This window comes from Pelophylax lessonae (genome assembly GCF_965119305.1).
Source record: "Pelophylax lessonae genome assembly, chromosome: 4".
NCBI classification, from domain to species: domain Eukaryota; kingdom Metazoa; phylum Chordata; class Amphibia; order Anura; family Ranidae; genus Pelophylax; species Pelophylax lessonae.
Genome location: NC_138771.1, coordinates 111347626 through 111367069, shown reverse-complemented (window position 1 = coordinate 111367069; position 19444 = coordinate 111347626). Strand labels below are relative to the sequence as shown.

Here is a 19444-nt window from a genome sequence, read left to right as displayed (position 1 = left end):
AATTAGTCAGTGTTTTAATTATTTACATTGCTAGGGAAAAGTAGAAACGGGATCATTTTTAATTTATATGCTTAGACAATCAGTTCACTTACATGAAGACAAATCACAGAGAATGATCATAATTTAAGTGTAGTCAAACTTTCTAAAGATCCACAATTGACCTTTTCTTTAATTCCATGGATCTAATATGATCAGGAGCACTAGGCTTGTTCAAGCTCCACCAGGACACCGTCACAGTCTTTTGGGTGCAGGAAGACAACTGGCTTTCCATGGGCACCTATTTTAGGCTCTTCACTTAGAAGCCGAATGTTTTTCTTTTTCAGATCGAGCATAGCTTCTTTAATATCATCCACCTGTGAAGACATAATTTTCAAGGCAGTCAAAGCAAAAAACTTTACCCATAACTTGATAAAAAAATGATATTCTTTAGCAAGGAACATACATTACACATTAATAATTATACTACCAAAATAAGGGTGTGCTGTAAATTGCCTCCAGCATTGCTCCTGTTTCTTTTTGCCGGAGGCTTCCATTTTGCTAAAGCCCAGATTTCCTGAACCCGCAGTAAATCATAAAGCAGAACTAAACCCATCAATATAACGGTTTCAAAAAACAGTTACATTCCTTGAAGTTCGCGATTGCTAACGGTCATCAAACAGAGGCAGCTTCCTTGGGTGTAAAGGATAGGAGGGTTTAATCTGACTTTTCCTACTGGGCACTTTTACCCCCTTCCTGCCAAGGCCAATTTTTAGCTTTCAGCACTATTGCGCTTTAACCACTTGCCGACCGCCGCACGACTATTTACTGCGGCGGTCAGCCCCTCAAAGGCAGAGCGACGTAGTATTACGTCGCTAGCCTGTGAGGGTCTAGGGAGCGAGCGCGCACCCCCGGAGGAGCGCTCCCGCTCCTGAGTGGTCACGGACCCCCCGATGTCCGCCGGTCACTCGGCGATCGTCGGTGCAGAGGGAGAAAGGCAGGCGGCTAATGTAAACAAGCCGCCTGTAATTCTCCCCTGTGTATGAATGGTGATCAAACGGTTCTACTATGTAGGACTGTTGATCACTGTTCATACAGCTCAAGCCACAGCAAAATCACAGTTAGAAACACGCCCCTAGGGACACACATAACCCCACCCTCTCAAAAAAAGTTAACCCCTTCACTGCCAGTGTAATTTTACAGTAACAGTGCATATATATAGCACTGATTACTGTAGAAATGTCACTGGTAACCCCAAAAGTTTAAAAAATGTCAGTCAAGGGTCCGATCTGTCCGCCGCAATACCGCAAAAAAAAAAAAAAAAATCGCAGATCGCCGCCATTACACGTTAAAAAAAACAACAAAAATGACAAAAATCTTTCCCTTTGTTAGTAAACACGATAACTTTTGCGCAAACCAATCAAAATACGCTTTTTGCGATTTTTTTCACCAAACATAGGTAGCATAAAACAAATTGGCCTAAAATGTTAAAAATTTTTGATTTTTACATTTTTTTTGGGGAATTTCATATAAAAAAAATGTGAAAAATATTTTTGCAAAATTGACGCTCTTTTTGTTTATAGCGAATGATCAAAAAATTGCACAGGTGATCAAATACCACCAAAAGAAAGCTCTGTTTGTGGGAAAAAAGGACGTCAAATTCGTTTGGGTACAACGTCGCACGACCGCGCAATTGTCCGTTAAACTCACACAGTGCCGAATCCCAAAATAGGCCCTGGTCAGGAAGGGGGTAAAATCTACCGGGGCTTAAGTGGTTAAAGGACAATTGTGCAGTTATGCAACACTGTACCCAAACAAATTTTTTATCCTTTTTTTCCACACAAAAGAGAGCTTTCTTTTGGTGGCATTTAATCACCACTGGATTTTATTTTCTGTTAAATGAATAAAAAAAAGGCAGAAAATTTTGAAAAAAAAAAAAAACAAACAAAAACGTTTTCATAGTTTTTTTTATAAAATTTTGCAAACAGGTAATTTTTCTCCTTCACTGATGTGCGCTGATGAGGCTGCACTGATGGGCACTGATAGGTGATACTGAAAAAGAGGCACTGAAGGGCATAGATTGGCAGCACTGTTGGGACTGCACTTATAATCAGGACACATACATAGCAATACCTGCAAAAGGGGCCAGCCTGAAGTGATCTAGCAGGACCTAATTTTCTAACTAAACTTTTTAAATGAAAACTGCAGATTATTCTATGTGGTTTGCAAACAATGCTGTCCAAGAAGATCAGATGTTCTAAATTAAAAAATGTACTGCCACAAAAATTCTAATCTGTTCAATGTACTAGGCAGCATCAACAGTAAGCAAGAAATTGAAGCAGAACTGGCATTAAAAGCAGGAACAGGAAATTTACCAAATTATCTCTGGACATGGTTTTTTTCTAAGCCGATATTTCAAGACAGTGAAAAAATAAAAAAAGAGCTGCAGTTGCAATAATTATCTCCTCTCTGGTGTTGTCCCACACATGAATTCATTTTGCCACTAGATGTCCTCAGTCTTTCTGAGTGAATGACACCCAACATCATTTAACCTTGAAGAGCGAGGGCACCCAACATCATTCAACCTCGAAGAGCGTTGGCACCCAACATCATTCGACCTCGAAGAGCGAGGGCACCCAACATCATTCGACCTCGAAGAGCGAGGGCACCCAACATCATTCAACCTCGAAGAGCGAGGGCACCCAACATCATTCAACCTCGAAGAGCGATGGCACCCAACATCATTCGACCTCGAAGAGCGAGGGCACCCAACATCATTCGACCTAAAAAAGAGCGAGGGCACCCAACATCATTCGACCTAAAAGAGCGAGGGCACCCAACATCATTCGACCTAAAAGAGCGAGGGCACCCAACATCATTCGACCTCGAAGAGCGAGGGCACCCAACATCATTCGACCTCAAAGAGCGAGGGCACCCAACATCATTCGACCTCGAAGAGCGAGGGCACCCAACATCATTCAACCTCGAAGAGCGTTGGCACCCAACATCATTCAACCTCGAAGAGCGTTGGCACCCAACATCATTCGACCTCTAAGAGCGAGGGCACCCAACATCATTCAACCTCGAAGAGCGATGGCACCCAACATCATTCGACCTCAAAGAGCGAGGGCACCCAACATCATTCGACCTAAAAGAGCGAGGGCACCCAACATCATTCGACCTAAAAGAGCGAGGGCACCCAACATCATTCGACCTAAAAGAGCGAGGGCACCCAACATCATTCGACCTCGAAGAGCGAGGGCACCCAACATCATTCGACCTCGAAGAGCGAGGGCACCCAACATCATTCAACCTCGAAGAGCGAGGGCACCCAACATCATTCAACCTCGAAGAGCGAGGGCACCCAACATCATTCAACCTCGAAGAGCGAGGGCACCCAACATCATTCAACCTCGAAGAGCAAGGGCACCCAACATCATTCGACCTCGAAGAGCGAGGGCACCCAACATCATCCAACATTGCTCAAACGAATCAATGAACAAGGGAAGATGCTAGCATAGTGAACTAGTTGTCCTATACCAGCACACAGATGTGAAATTCACTCATACTGCTGCAGAATGATGGATTCTTCTAGGAAAATGCTCTAGATAAAATTCAATAACATCTAATTATTACCTGAATATCTAACAGATGTTATTTTTAAAATGCAAAAGGCACTTGTTTGTCTATGACAATTGTTCTGATTTAGACTTGATACCCATCATACAGAGGGAACTGTATGAAGCTTGGATAAAAAAGGAAGGAGCGCCCGGTGTTCAGAGAATTGCAACTTCTAAAGTATAAGTCATTGATGTTTTTTGAAATTAGCAACATGTACATCAAACCAATGCTTTTCAGGGGGGAAAGACCCCCCCCCCTTCTTCAGGGCTGTTGCACCCTATTATTGGATGGGAAAGAATCCCATGAAAGATTGGGTTAGATACGATATTTCAGAAAAATGAATGGCAGGCTGCCGAGTTTAGTTTCCCGAAAAGCGTTGATGTACATTTTGCTACTTTTCAATAAACATCTATCAATCATACTTTAGAAGTTGCAATTCTCTGGACATCGGGCGCTCCTTCCTTTTTATCCAACTGCACAGTCACAGAATGGTGACGGGTTGATGACAAAAAGGGCTCAGAAAGAGTGGGTTGAATGAAGCTGGCCTTCATTCATTCAAACTGGAAAATTCAGGACATCTAGAGGCAGAAAAAAAATATATATATATTGTGGAGGAAATATTTAGACTGAAGGCAAGTATTGCAGCATAAACTGCTTTTATTTGCCTTTGCTTACATCCTTAAAGTGATTGTAAAGTCTCATTTTTTTTTTTTTTTTTTTATAACATGCCATACTTACCCGCTTTGTGCAGTTAGTTTTGCGGCTTGGATCCTTGGATCTTCTCGGGTCCCTCTTCTGTGCTCCTGGCCCCTCCCTCCTGGTAAGTGCCCCCACAGCAAGCAGCTTGCTTTGGGGGCACCCGAGCCGAGTCACAGCTCCCTGTGTCCATTCAGACACGGAGCTGAAACCCAGCCTGCCCTCTCTCTCTCCCGATTGGCTTTGATTGACAGCAGCGGGAGATAATCGCACCACATTGCTGTCTCAGCCAATGAAGAGGGGAGTCCAGGGCAGCTAAGACACTCCTGTAACATCGCTGGATAGATATGGGCTCAGGTAAGTATTAGGAGGGGCTGCTGCACACAGAAGGTTTTTTTTTTTTTTATTATTATTATTATCTTAATGCATAGAATGCATTAAGATAAAAAAAAACCTCTGCCTTTACAATCCCTTCAAAATGACAGATGCCTGACCTTTTCTTTAGGTTTTGGATATACAAGTAGAGAATGGCTCAAACCCAGCAGAAACCCAAAGTGACAATCCATCTTTACCACTATAGAATATACAAGAAACATAAGCATGGGAAAAGTACCTCAATGCATATATGATGCATTCCACCAGCCTTGTTCTTCTGTAGGAAGCCAGAGATTGGGCTGTTCTGCCCCAGAGGATGCAGAAGTTCCAGCTTTGTGTTTCCAAGTTCTACAAACACCGTGTACACTCCATGCTCAGGAAGAGGGACGGTCTCACTCACTTGGGCTCCCAAGACATTCTGATACACAGACTTGGCCTTTTCTAAGTCAGGAACCGCAATAGCAACATGATTGAGCCGTCCTAATTTCCACAAGGAATCAGTAACCTTCTGGACCAATGTTTGTGAAACAGATAGGCTTCTTTTTGCTTGAATGATGCCATTGATCCTACAAAATAACCCTGAAAATAACAAGAAATATATTAGTATTAAAAAAAGTATAGCTGACATTATTAAAATGTAAATTTTGAGAAGGCAGTGAACTGTAAGGTTCTGGCACTCTCAGTGCCTCCTATCACATCATTTCCGGGTGCGTTCCATCTACCTAGATAGATGAAGCACATATAGGTGTGTTTCCCTTTAAGAGTGCTGACATCATCATGACGCGCCGGACTGAACAGCTATTTAAATCACCAGCTTTCACTCACATGTGTTCGTTCAACCTGCTGTGTGCCTAGATGTGCCTTGATGCTTACCTTGTCTTGTGCCACCGCATAACCTGCCTTGAAGCTCGCATGCTTGCAAGCATACCTCGCTATCGGAACCTCGCTGCTGATCCTTGTATCCTGCTACCGGATCATCCGCTCTTACCGAACCTCTCCTCTGCTACTTGCTACTAGTGATAAGTACCCCACAGGGGAATCCTCAATAACCTTCATACTAAAGCTTACACTGTCTAGCTCTGCATACTAAGGACTGTTACTACATCTGCACTATCTAGATTGCTAGCTCTTGAGCCTACTATCATCTGCTCTTGCACTGGGTTAGTCTCTCCTGTATGTCATCTGCTATCCTATCATCTACTACCATACATGATTGCTAACCTATCTGCATCCCACCTGTTACTATCTCATTCTCAAGAACATTCCTCTCAAGTGTCTGTCACCTATCGTCTCTACTCAACCTGTCTCTTCAGCCTATCACCTCTATACTACTATATACATAGATCACTCCAGGAACATCTTATTGAGTGTGTATATTTGTATGCTAAATTGAGACTATCCACATATGATGAGTCTTGGGAGTTGGGATTGGTATCTCAGCGTTTCTCTACATGACTACTGAAGTGGAATATTTCTGCAGCTGCAAATCCACATTATACAGAAAACGCAGGAGCGTTACATGAACCTCCATCAGAAACTGAACTGGTTCATATCTTATGGCTTTGAAGTGTGTATAAAGCCACAGTTGTTTGGCTTTGAATGGACTGAGCATGAATAAGACCCCTGCCTGCCAGGCCTTTATTTCTACTGTCTCTGTCAGGAAGATTTCCCTTCACTTCCTGTTGTCATGGTTCTGCTACCTAAGGGTTAACTTAGTGCAGAGTCTGCAGACTAATTGCAGTGATTGACAACAGGCTGCTCTATTTAAACTCCTCAGCAGCATTATGTCTTTGCTGTCTGATCGGCAGCTTCCTGTGACCCCCGCTCCTGTTTACCTGCTTCTGTGATTGATCTCCTGTACGACCCGGCTTGACTTTGGACTTCCCTTGCTTTCTGCCTGCACCTGACCTCGGCTCCCCTGACCTTGAACCTGCATGCTCCTTTGGATTCCACGCCGCCCACCTGTTGTTGACCCGGCCTGTGAACTGATCCGTTTGCCTGTGAGCCCCCAGAGTGAGTGTGGACTCGGGCGTTCCGGCCTTCTGCCTGCCTGCTGTTGGGATCCACCTACCTGCTGGTTGTCTCCTTTTAAAGCATCTGGGACCTTGGAGCTGCCCGTCCAACAGCTGACCCGCCAGGCCCTCATGCCATTCTGCTCTCCCGTGCCACCTGTCTGCTCTACCAGGGGCCGCGAGTCAGATACGTAAGGGAGGCCTTCCTCTGCACTATTGGGCTCATCAGTCAGGTACGTGAGAAGTTGACACTGTCCCAGAGAGTCAGCAGGAATTAAGAAGCGCTCGCTCCAAAGTGAGTGGATATCACTTCTTAAAAAGCGGTCTCCAAAAAAGGGTTTCCCCATTGAAGGATTTCTCTATACCACCTGTTAACGTGACAACTCAAAAAAGTAAGATTTCCCATCACTTCCGGATGTAAACTGACTTGTCCCGGTACTGGAAACAGTGGTGTTTAGTGGGGACTTTGCATACATATAGTCCTGGTTCACCCTGCTAAAACTTCTCATGCAACTTACTGCAACCTGCAGCACAGAAAGTCGCATGGCAAGTCAAAACACATTCATTTTCTTTTTCAAAAGAAGTTTATTGATAAGTTTTTCATTTAAGTAACATACAAAAACGAATAAATGCCATCTGAACAAGGCAAAAGCAGTACTGTCGGCTATGCAGAGGCCATCAATAGTAGGAACCAGGATCATACATAATAGACCATCCTTAGAATAATACAACCATGGGCAGAAATAATCATAGTCAGTTGTACATATACATTAGCCTTAAAATAAAAACAAGCAAGGCAACAGAACCGCTAAACATACAATCACCCACTACAAATATATTACACACAAAACATTCATTTTAATGGGTGCCTCCCTAATTGCCCAACCCAAGTCGTAGCAAAAAAATAAATAAATAAATAGTTCCTGGACTACTTTTTTGTGTCTTCCTTGTGACATGAGTGCCAAAAACTGCAATGTTAAAATCACAAAAAAAAGTCACAAGGAAGTGGTTTGTCTTATCCTTGCAACTTTGGCTGCGACTTCAGAGGGGTTTTTTAACCCTATACTCCATTTTCTGCTGCGTATCAATGGCCCTGCCCATCCCTGCCATTCAAAATCTCATTCCAAGCATTGTAACCTCCCAAAGTACATTGTCCACCCAACATTATACATCGGTGTTCACAGTGCAGGAAAGATGGCTTCCCAGAGACTGAGGGATGCGTGACAAAGAAACAACTTATCTGACCTGTATGAGCGTCCTGCAATATTTGATAGAGACCCGATCTATAAAAGACAAAAAAACAGGCGAAGCACCTCTAAGTGCAGCAAGTTTTTATTACAACAGGCACACAAGATGTAGCAACTCACATGGGGTACAAAGTAGTAGGCTCAATCTGATGTCAATAGGTGATCGTGGAGTCCAAAGTCCAGGGTCCGGGAGAAGAGATGACCGAAGCCGGTGGGTGGAAGCGGAGGACAGAACAAGCCGGCTGCTGTCTTCCGGGACTGGCTGATCTCCACGTGTCAGGCTGGAACGCAGCGTCTGCTGCGTGACGTCACCAAGATCAGAAGAATTACACGACGCGTTTCAGAGCATGCGCCAAGCTCACAGTTCATTTTCCTTTCTTATAAAAGACCAAGGCAAGTGAGACTGGGCATGGTTAGAGGTAGCAAGACTCTGCCATGAGGGTTGGGAGAGCTTTTCAGCCACAGAACGGTCCAAACAGTGTAAGAACAATAATATTATTATTACTATACAGGATTTTCGTAGCGCCAACAGTTTGCGCAGCACTTTACAATATAATGTGTGACACTCTGTGTCGTTATGATTGGTCAAAGCCAAATTCCCAAAACATCCGTCGCATAGAAAATGCATTAGGTTGCACGCAAGTCACAATGCAAAGTTGCACTGGAAGTCCTGTGACTTGCTTGAGGCTTCCTAATGACAGTGATTTAACTTTGCAGTCTATGGCACTCAAGTCACAATGCAAAGTCACAGAAATGTAGTGCAGGAACCTTTTTTTGTCACTACCACTTGGGAGGCATGAACTAAGACCGCACCCATTGAAATAAATGTGTCTTGATTTGTCAAGCGACTTTGTGTTGCAAGCCGTACGATAAGTTGCAACAGTGTGAAAAGGTTTGTCCTCATAATGCGAATACATAAAGAAAAGTCCAGGTCACACAAGCAAATTGTGACTTTTTAAATCATTTTAATTACAATATTTTGTTTTTTTAACTGCAGCAAACAGAAAGACGTGACCCAACAATCAATATTTATCTAGAACTGCCTGATCACCAAGTTTCTTCCTTCAGATGTTGGGAGTCTATTAATACATTTACAAAAAAAAACATCTTCAAATAGGAAGATAACAATTATGTATGACATTAGAACTCTTCATTTAAAGCTGAAGTTTAATCTGCCTATATTTTGCCTCCTCTGGCCCCACCGACATGCTAATGAAATGTTTAAATAAAACCTTCCCATACATTATTTTGGGCCCATGTCATCACTGGGTCTCTCTGATTCGCTATGAAATGCAGGCAGATCATGGCTGGGTGCTGTACATACAGTAGCTTTCCTGATAACATCACAGCACCCTCTCTCAGGATTCTTCTCCAGACCCCTCAGTTCAGGTGAAAGCCGTGGGATGGCTCTTGAAAAGAGCTATGCAAATATCATAATCCCTTGATGGGTGAATGTGAGCCTGGAGGAGTGAGCAATCCTAAACAGGCTGCATTTGTATGCAGACCACACTAGATAGCACCCCCATGTGATCTGAGTTTCCATTATTGACAGAACTAAATGAAAGGGACAGGCCAGGGACAGTCAGGCTGGGTGGGAAGTCTAGATCAGGGGTCTCCAAACTTTATAAAGAAAGGGCCAGTTTGCTTTTCTTCAAACTTTAGGGAGGGGCCGAACTGTGACAATTGGGAGTAAATGCCCAATCTTTAGTATTAGGGAGGGGCCGGACTGTGACAATTGGGAGTAAATGCCGATCTTTAGTATTAGGGAGGGACCGGACTGTGACCATTGGGAGTAAATGCCGATCTTTAGTATTAGGGAGGGGCCAGACTGTGACAATTGGGAGTAAATGCCGATCTTTAGTATTAGGGAGGGGCCAGACTGTGACCATTGGGAGTAAATGCCGATCTTTAGTATTAGGGAGGGGCCCGACTGTGACCATTGGGAGTAAATGCCCGATCTTTAGTATTAGGGAGGGGCCAGACTGTGACAATTGGGAGTTAATGCCCGATCTTTAGTATTAGGGAGGGGCCAGACTGTGACAATTGGGAGTAAATGCCGATCTTTAGTATTAGGGAGGGGCCGGACTGTGACAATTGGGAGTAAATGCCGATCTTTAGTATTAGGGAGGGGCCGGACTGTGACCATTGGGAGTAAATGCCCGATCTTTAGTATTAGGGAGGGGCCAGACTGTGACCATTGGGAATAAATGCCAGATCTTTAGTATTAGGGAGGGGGCCGGGCTGTGACCAGTGGGAATAAATGCCCGATCTTTAGTATTAGGGAGGGGGCCGGACTGTGACCATTGGGAGTAAATGCCCAATCTTTAGTATTAGGGAGGGGCCGGACTGTGACCATTGGGAGTAAATGCCCGATCTTTAGTATTAGGGAGGGGCCGGACTGTGACCATTGGGAGTAAATGCCCAATCTTTAGTATTAGGGAGGGACCAGACTGTGACCATTGGGAGTAAATGCCCGATCTTTAGTATTAGGGAGGGACTGGACTATGACCATTGGGAGTAAATGCCCGATCTTTAGTATTAGGGAGGGGCCGGACTATGACCATTGGGAGTAAATGCCCGATCTTTAGTATTAGGGAGGGGCCGGACTATGACCATTGGGAGTAAATGCCGATCTTTAGTATTAGGGAGGGGCCAGACTGTGACCATTGGGAATAAATGCCTGATCTTTGTAACGCTCCGGCGTTTGTTTAGTGGAATGGATATGCAGCTTCAGAATTTCCACTCAGTAGTCGTGCAGAGATGTGTTGAATCACCATATCCAACTCTCCAGACTCATCATTGTGGCCCAGCCTGCCTCAGCATGCAAATATACAGGCACTCAGTTAAGGTGTTCCTGGAGTGATAGGTTGTATACGATAGTATAGAGGTGATGTGCTGAAAGGACAGGCTTGAGTAGTGATAGCAATGATAGGCACTCAATAGTAATGTTCAGGAGTGTTAGCAGTTGGTGATAGATAGTATGCAGATAGGTTAGCAATCATGTACAAGTAACAGGTGGTAGGGGACAGCAGATAAAGAGAACAGGAATTGCTAACTCAGTGCAAGGATATAGATGGTAGTAGACTCAAGAGCTAGCAATCTATGTAACAGTGCAGATGATAGAAATAGTAATGCATAGATAGCAACAGTCTTTAGTATACAAGAGTAGATAGTGCAAGTTGATAGGAAGGAATCCCCTGCGGGGTACTTATCACTAGTTGGTTTTAGAGAGATGAGGGGTCCGGTAATGAGGAGAAGGATCGGTAGCGAGATACAGGATCCGTAGCGAGATACAGGAAATAGCTGGAGGCTTCGGCAGCGTCAGACAAGGCTGTGTAACAAGCGGTTTGTACGAACACCTTGTGAGTGAAAACCGGCGATTGAAATAGCCGCTCAGAGCGGCGCCTAGTGATGACGTCACGAGATTTAAAGGGACAGGTAGGTATATGCGAAAGAAATGGGCTGGAAGGGTACCGAAGGTACCAGAATCTTACAATCTTTAGTATTAGGGAGGGGGCCGGGCTGTGACAATTGGGAGTAAATGCCCGATCTTTAGTATTAGGGAGGGGCCTGACTGTGACCATTGGGAATAAATGCCTGATCTTTAGTATTAGGGAGGGGCCGGGCTGTGACAATTGGGAGTAAATGCCCGATCTTTAGTATTAGGGAGGGACCGGACTGTGACCATTGGGAGTAAATGCCCGATCTTTAGTATTAGGGAGGGGCCAACTGTGACCATTGGGAGTAAATGCCGATCTTTAGTATTAGGGAGGGGCCTGACTGTGACCATTGGGAATAAATGCCTGATCTTTAGTATTAGGGAGGGGGCCGGGCTGTGACAATTGGGAGTAAATGCCCGATCTTTAGTATTAGGGAGGGGCCTGACTGTGACCATTGGGAATAAATGCCTGATCTTTAGTATTAGGGAGGGGGCCGGGCTGTGACAATTGGGAGTAAATGCCTGATCTTTAGTATTAGGGAGGGGCCGGACTGTGACCATTGGGAGTAAATGCCCGATCTTTAGTATTAGGGAGGGGCCGGACTGTGACAATTGGGAGTAAATGCCTGATCTTTAGTATTAGGGAGGGGCCGGACTGTGACCATTGGGAGTAAATGCCCGATCTTTAGTATTAGGGAGGGGCCCGACTGTGACCATTGGGAGTAAATGCCCGATCTTTAGTATTAGGGAGGGGCCGGACTGTGACCATTGGGAGTAAATGCCCGATCTTTAGTATTAGGGAGGGGCCGCACTGTGACCATTGGGAGTAAATGCCCGATCTTTAGTATTAGGGAGGGGCCGGACTTTGACCATTGGGGGTAAATGCCCGATCTTTAGTATTAGGGGGAAACATTTTTGGTGTCATTGGAAGGAATAGTGCCCTATTATTGGCGTTAGTGGCAGGAATTATGCCCCATCGTTGGTGTCGGTGGCAGGAATAATGCCTCAAGGGCCAGATAAAGGCAAGCAAAGGGTCGCAGTTTGGAGACCCCTGGCCTAGATGATGCTAGATGTCCCCCAGCCAGGAAATGAGGCAAACTATCTGAATTATTGCAGCTTTTGATGCACACTGTGAGAAATTCACAGAGTGCAGTAATTTCAGTACAGGAGAGGAGCCTGTATAACTGTGCAGGTCTGAAGTTAAGGCTGGAGATCAGTTTTAAAATGTAAAGGAGTATTTTCCACAAAGTTAAAGTAGATGTGTTTTGTTTTTACTCTTTGTTGCATTTCATGGCTGCTGATCTCCTGCAGCACTTTAGCGTGGCTCCAAGGCATTCCTTGACATTCCATTCTCCTAATGGTGACAACTGTAGACTATGCATTCATAACGTGTGCTGACATAGACTATTGTAGTCTCCCTGAGAAGGCTGTGTGACAGCGTGACAACTCCAGAGTAAAACTAGGAGAAAGGAACACAGCGTTGTCACAACAGGAAGTGCCCTAACAAATGACCAGGCTTTTTCTGGTACTCTTTGTTTACATGTAACAATCAGTTTTTTTTTTTTAAAGCAGAGACCTTAGAAAATAAATTGGTGGGTTTTGCAATTTTTATGTCACAGGGTATTTGGACAGCAGTTTTTCAAACGCAATTTTTTGCGGATGGGCGGGGGCACTTACATTTTTTTTTTTTTTTTTACACTGTTTTTTTAATTTTTGATTTTTCTGCTCACTTTTATTGCTGTCACAGGGACTGTAAACAGCCTTGTGATAGCAATAGGCATCTGACAGGTACTCTTTATAGACCCCCATATCCCTCTTCTGCACTAAAAAGCATTCAACCCCAAGAACTGAGTTTTTGAATGCTTCTGATTTTTTGAAAATGGCCCTGTTGACGCTCGGGTAAACTGCAAGGGATGTCAGGTTGCCATAGCGGTCTCATTGTCTAATTGGATTGGACTTGGAGATAGCCTGGTATAAACAGACACAAGTCCCTTTACATCCGGCACTCCAGAGAGGAGAATGGAGGGTTCAATCAGGTCTGGCTGAAAAACTGACAGCCAGCTCAAATTGGACCTCATGTGTGAAAGGGGCCTAACACATTTATGATCTTCCTGTTTATTAACTACTTCAATACTAGGCACTTTCACCCCCTTCCTGTCCAGGCCAATTTTAAGCTTTCAGCGCTGTCACATTTTGAATGACAATTGTGTGATCATGCAACACCGTACCCATATGAAATTGTTATTTTTTTTCACACAAATAGAGATTTCTTTTGGTGGTATTTATTCACCGCTGGATTTTTTATTTCTTATAAAAAAAAAAGACAGAAAATTTTGAAAAAAAAAAAAGTTTCTTATTTTCTGTGAGTACATTTTGAAAATAAAGAATTTTTCTCCTTTACTGATGGGCACTGTAAGGCTGCACTGATGAGGTGGCACTGACGGGAGGAACTGATGAGCACTGACAGGCAGCACCATCAGTGCCCACAATCAGTGCCCATAGTGCTGCCAGTCAGTACCTAGATGAGCAGGCACTGATGGGCACCGATTGGCAGCACTATGGCCAGTTTGTGAGCACTGATTGGCACTCTATTTCACTTTTCTGTAATCAGGACACTGATGATCAGTGCCCTGATTACCTGTCCTGGTCTCCCCTGTGAGGAGGAGCCGCTGATCGGCTCTCCTCGCCACACACTTCGACAGTGTGAGGCGAGGAGAGCCGATAAACGGCACTTCCTCATTTACATGTGACCGGCTGTGATTGGACACAGCCGATCACATAGGTAAAGAGCCATGTCATTGATTCTTTACCAAGATCGGGTTCGCGCCGTGGCGCGAGAGAAGCAGGTCTTGTGCGCCCTCATCGGACGGCGTCCCAGAACAATAGCTGCACCGATCCACCGTCATTTGACGGTGGGCGGGCAGCAAGCGGTTAAGTCAGCCGCTTCAGTATTTGCAAACAAGCGCAACTTCCCCATTTTGGAAAAAAATTCCACTTTAACTCTCCTTAAAAATGTCCCCACCCCCTCCTCCTACCAAGCCTGATTACTCTGTAAAAAAGCTTGTGCAGCTCTGGCTCCCCTGTGTCAAGGAGCATCCGACAATGGCTGTGCAGTTGCATCACCTTTAGGCTTCCATGGTCCATTCATTGTCAGCGCTCCCTCTTCTCCCCTGCAGCAGCTCACTGACACAGGGAAGCCAACGCTGTGGGATCACATGACCAGGTTAACCACTTGCCGACCGCCGCATGACTATCTACGGCGGCGGTCAGCCCCTCACAGGCAAAGTGACGTAGGTCTACGTCGCTCGCCTGTGAGGGTTTAGGGAGCGAGCGCGCGCCGCCGGAGGCGCGCTCCCGCTCCCGCGTGGTCACGGACCCCCCCGCGCGTGTGACCGGCGGACCCGATCGCTGCCTGTCATTCTCCTCTCTGTATGAGAGATGATCACATGGATCTACTATGTAGATCCATTGATCACTCTGCATACAGTTGAAGCCACAGCCAATCACAGTTAGAATCACGCCCCTAGGGACACACACAGCCCCTCCCTCTCAAATAAAGTTAACCCCTTCACTACCAGTGTATTTCTACAGTAACAGTGCATATATATAGCACTGATTACTGTAGAAATGTCACTGGTAACCCCAAAAGTGTCAAAAATGTCAGTCAAGGGTCCGATCTGTCCGCCGCAATGTCGCAGTACCGCAAAAAAAAAAAAAATCGCAGATCGCCGCCATTACGCGTTAAAAAAAAAAACAACAAAAATGACAAAAATCTTTCCCTTTGTTAGTAAACGCAATAACTTTTGCGCAAACCAATCAAAATACGCTTTTTGCGATTTTTTTTTTTACCAAACATAGGTAGCATAAAACAAATTGGCCGAAAATATTAAAAAATTTTGATTTTTACATTTTTTTTGGGGGGAATTTCATATAAAAAAAAAGGGAAAAATATTGCTATTTTTGCAAAATTTACGCTCTTTTTTTGTTTATAGCGCGTGATCAAAAAATCGCACAGGTGATCAAATACCGCCAAAAGAAAGCTCTGTTTGTGGGAAAAAAAGGACGCCAAATTCGTTTAGGTACAGCGTCGCACGACCGCGCAATTGTCGGTTAAAGTCACGCAGTGCCGAATCGCAAAATACCCTCTGGTCGTTTAGCAGCCAAATCCTCCGGGGCTTAAGTGGTTAAAAGAGGTAATTGCACAGATCTTTTTACAGAGGGTAAGTAGGAGGAAAGGGAGAGAATGTAGTCAGCGTCAGGCTTTTCTTCCACTTTAAAGAGTGTTTTACAACTGGGCAGTATAATAAAATACATGATATGAAGACATACAGAGTGACATTATAAACAGAAATGTATGAAAAGATGGAGGTGTTCAGGCTGTCTCTGGATTCACTGAATGAGAACAAGTATGCGGCAAGTTAAGTCAGGACTCCTCTACATCCCTGTAGTGCAGAGAGAAGCCATCAATGCGAGAACAGTATAGAGCACCACACTACACATGCCCCCCCCCCCCCCCCCTCATAATTCATAAATGATCATACATGACTTCTCACACACAGCTCACATGTCATTAGTTGATCCGCCTTCACTACAACACAGACAGGTAATACTACACCCGGATATAACACACACAGACAGGTCATACTACACCCGGATATAACACACAGACAGGTCATACTACACCCGGGTATAACACACACACAGACAGGTCATACTACACCTGGATATAACACACAGACAGGTCATACTACACCCCGATATAACACACAGACAGGTCATACTACACCCGGGTATAACACACACACAGACAGGTCATACTACACCTGGATATAACACACAGACAGGTCATACTACACCCGGATATAACACACAGACAGGTCATACTACACCCGGATATAACACACAGACAGGTCATACTGCACCCGGGTATAACACACACACAGACAGGTCATACTACACCCGGATATAACACACACACAGACAGGTCATACTGCACCTGGATATAACACACAGACAGGTCATACTGCACCCGGGTATAACACACACACAGACAGGTCATACTACACCCGGATATAACACACAGACAGGTCATACTGCACCTGGATATAACACACAGACACCACTCTGTGATAATGACACACAGGGTACATTGTGATGGGAAACACCCAGGCTATACACAGAACTGAAGAGACGCCACTATATATCCACACTACCTGTCACCCTGCACAAGGACGCTGCCATATTGTTTACACTGCTTCAACTAAACTTTATTACTCACCTTCAACAAAACTTTAATACAGAGGAAACAAGCACCGCCTCCATGGCTTCCATTGGATGAGATGCTAGAGGGGCTAGTTAAGGAAAAAAATGACATCTTAGTCACGTGACTGTCTGCTCCAATGATTGGATCCCCAGTGTTCTATCAAATTGTGTTTTCGGTGTTCCGTGAGAATTACCTACCCGTGTAGAAGGACCCTGGTGATGTCAGCTGACTGTTTGGTCACATGGTACAGAGAAGTACAGGAAGTGGATGGGAACTGTGGTTACAACGCTTATGGTTGGGTTGCTCTGCAAGACAGGTTTGTTTGGGGTTGTTTCTCTGCTTGAACTTCTGGAATCTCTGCCAAGGAGTAGGGCTGTCTCTAGCTGTATACAGGGGAGTAGGACTGTTTCTGGCTGTATATGGGGACTGTCTCTGGCTGTATATGGGGGGACTGTCTCTGGCTGTATATGGGGGGGACTGTCTCTGGCTGTATATGGGGACTGTCTCTGGCTGTATATGGGGGAGACTGTCTCTGGCTGTATATGGGGGACTGTCTCTGGCTGTATATGGGGGGACTGTCTCTGGCTGTATATGGGGGGACTGTCTCTGGCTGTATATGGGGACTGTTTCTGGCTGTATATGGGGACTGTGTCTCTGGCTGTATATGGGGGTATCTCTGGCTGTATATGGGGGGACTGTCTCTGGCTGTATATGGGGGGACTGTCTCTGGCTGTATATGGGGGGGACTGTCTCTGGCTGTATATGGGGGAGACTGTCTCTGGCTGTATATGGGGGGACTGTCTCTGGCTGTATATGGGGGAGACTGTCTCTGGCTGTATATGGGGGAGACTGTCTCTGGCTGTATATGGGGGAGACTGTCTCTGGCTGTATATGGGGGACTGTCTCTGGCTGTATATGGGGGGACTGTCTCTGGCTGTATATGGGGACTGTTTCTGGCTGTATATGGGGACTGTGTCTCTGGCTGTATATGGGGGTATCTCTGGCTGTATATGGGGGACTGTCTCTGGCTGTATATGGGGGGACTGTCTCTGGCTGTATATGGGGGAGACTGTCTCTGGCTGTATATGGGGGAGACTGTCTCTGGCTGTATATGGGGGAGACTGTCTCTGGCTGTATATGGGGGAGACTGTCTCTGGCTGTATATGGGGGAGACTGTCTCTGGCTGTATATGGGGGAGACTGTCTCTGGCTGTATATGGGGGGACTGTCTCTGGCTGTATATGGGGGGGACTGTCTCTGGCTGTATATGGGGGGGACTGTCTCTGGCTGTATATGGAGGAATGTGTCTCTGGCTGTATATGGGGACTGTCTCTGGCTGTATATGGGGGGACTGTCTCTGGCTGTATATGGAGGAATGTGTCTCTGGCTGTATATGGAGTAATGTGTCTCTGGCTGTATATGGGGACTGTCTCTGGCTGTATATGGAGGAATGTGTCTCTGGCTGTATATGGGGACTGTCTCTGGCTGTATATGGGGACTGTCTCTGGCTGTATATGGGGACTGTCTCTGGCTGTATATGGAGGAATGTGTCTCTGGCTGTATATGGGGACTGTCTCTGGCTGTATATGGGGACTGTCTCTGGCTGTATATGGGGACTGTCTCTGGCTGTATATGGGGACTGTCTCTGGCTGTATATGGGGGGAATGTCTCTGGCTGTATATGGAGGAATGTGTCTCTGGCTGTATATGGAGGAATGTGTCTCTGGCTGTATATGGGGGGACTGTCTCTGGCTGTATATGGGGGGACTGTCTCTGGCTGTATATGGGGGGACTGTCTCTGGCTGTATATGGGGGGACTGTCTCTGGCTGTATATGGGGGGGACTGTCTCTGGCTGTATATGGGGGGGACTGTCTCTGGCTGTATATGGGGGGGACTGTCTCTGGCTGTATATGGGGGGGGACTGTCTCTGGCTGTATATGGGGGGGACTGTCTCTGGCTGTATATGGGGGGGGGACTGTATACAGGGGGGTGGATGTCTGTCTCTGTATACAGGGGGGGGGATGTCTGTCTCTGTATACAGGGGGGGGGATTTCTGTCTCTGTATACAGGGGGGGGGGGATGTCTGTCTCTGTATACAGGGGGGGGGATGTCTGTCTCTGTATACAGGGGGGGGATGTCTGTCGCTGTATATGGGAGGAGGGGCTGTCTCTCGCTGTTTACGGGGACTGTTTCTAGCTGTATATGGGGGGCTGTACACGGGGGGATGTCTCTAGCTGTATATGGGGGGGATATCAGTCGCTGTATAGGGATATCAGTCACTGTATACAAGGGGGGAGGGGGAAATATCTGTCGCTGTATACGGGGGGGGGGGGAGGATGTCTGTCGCTATATATACGGGGGGGTGTCTGTCGCTATATATACGGGGGGGGAGATGTCTGTCTCTGTATACGGGGGGGGAGATGTCTGTCTCTGTATACAGGGGGGGGGGGGTGTCTGTATATGGGGTGGGGACTGTCTCTCGCTGAATAAATATATATATATATATATATATATATATATATATATATATATATGTATGTATGTATGTATGTATGTATGTATGTATGTATGTATGTGTGTCTGTCTTTCTCTGTGGGTGTATATGGGGACTGTCTCTGGCTGTATATGGGGGGACTGTCTCTGGCTGTATATGGGGGAGACTGTCTCTGGCTGTATATGGGGGAGACTGTCTCTGGCTGTATATGGGGGAGACTGTCTCTGGCTGTATATGGGGGAGACTGTCTCTGGCTGTATATGGGGGAGACTGTCTCTGGCTGTATATGGGGGAGACTGTCTCTGGCTGTATATGGGGGGAC

At 45.6% G+C, this 19444-nt stretch overlaps 1 protein-coding gene across 1 annotated transcript; it reads right to left on the bottom strand.

Moving 5' to 3' along the window:
• On the bottom strand, nucleotides 1-16632 carry MCEE (methylmalonyl-CoA epimerase). The gene is made up of 3 exons (XM_082252667.1): nucleotides 16580-16632; nucleotides 4907-5247; nucleotides 1-353 (listed from the first exon to the last, which is right to left on the bottom strand). The coding sequence occupies exons 1-3, from the start codon at nucleotides 16605-16607 to the stop codon at nucleotides 201-203; spliced, it is 522 nt and encodes a 173-aa protein (XP_082108793.1). The 5' UTR covers nucleotides 16608-16632; the 3' UTR covers nucleotides 1-200.
• Nucleotides 16633-19444: the final 2812 nt, after the last annotated feature.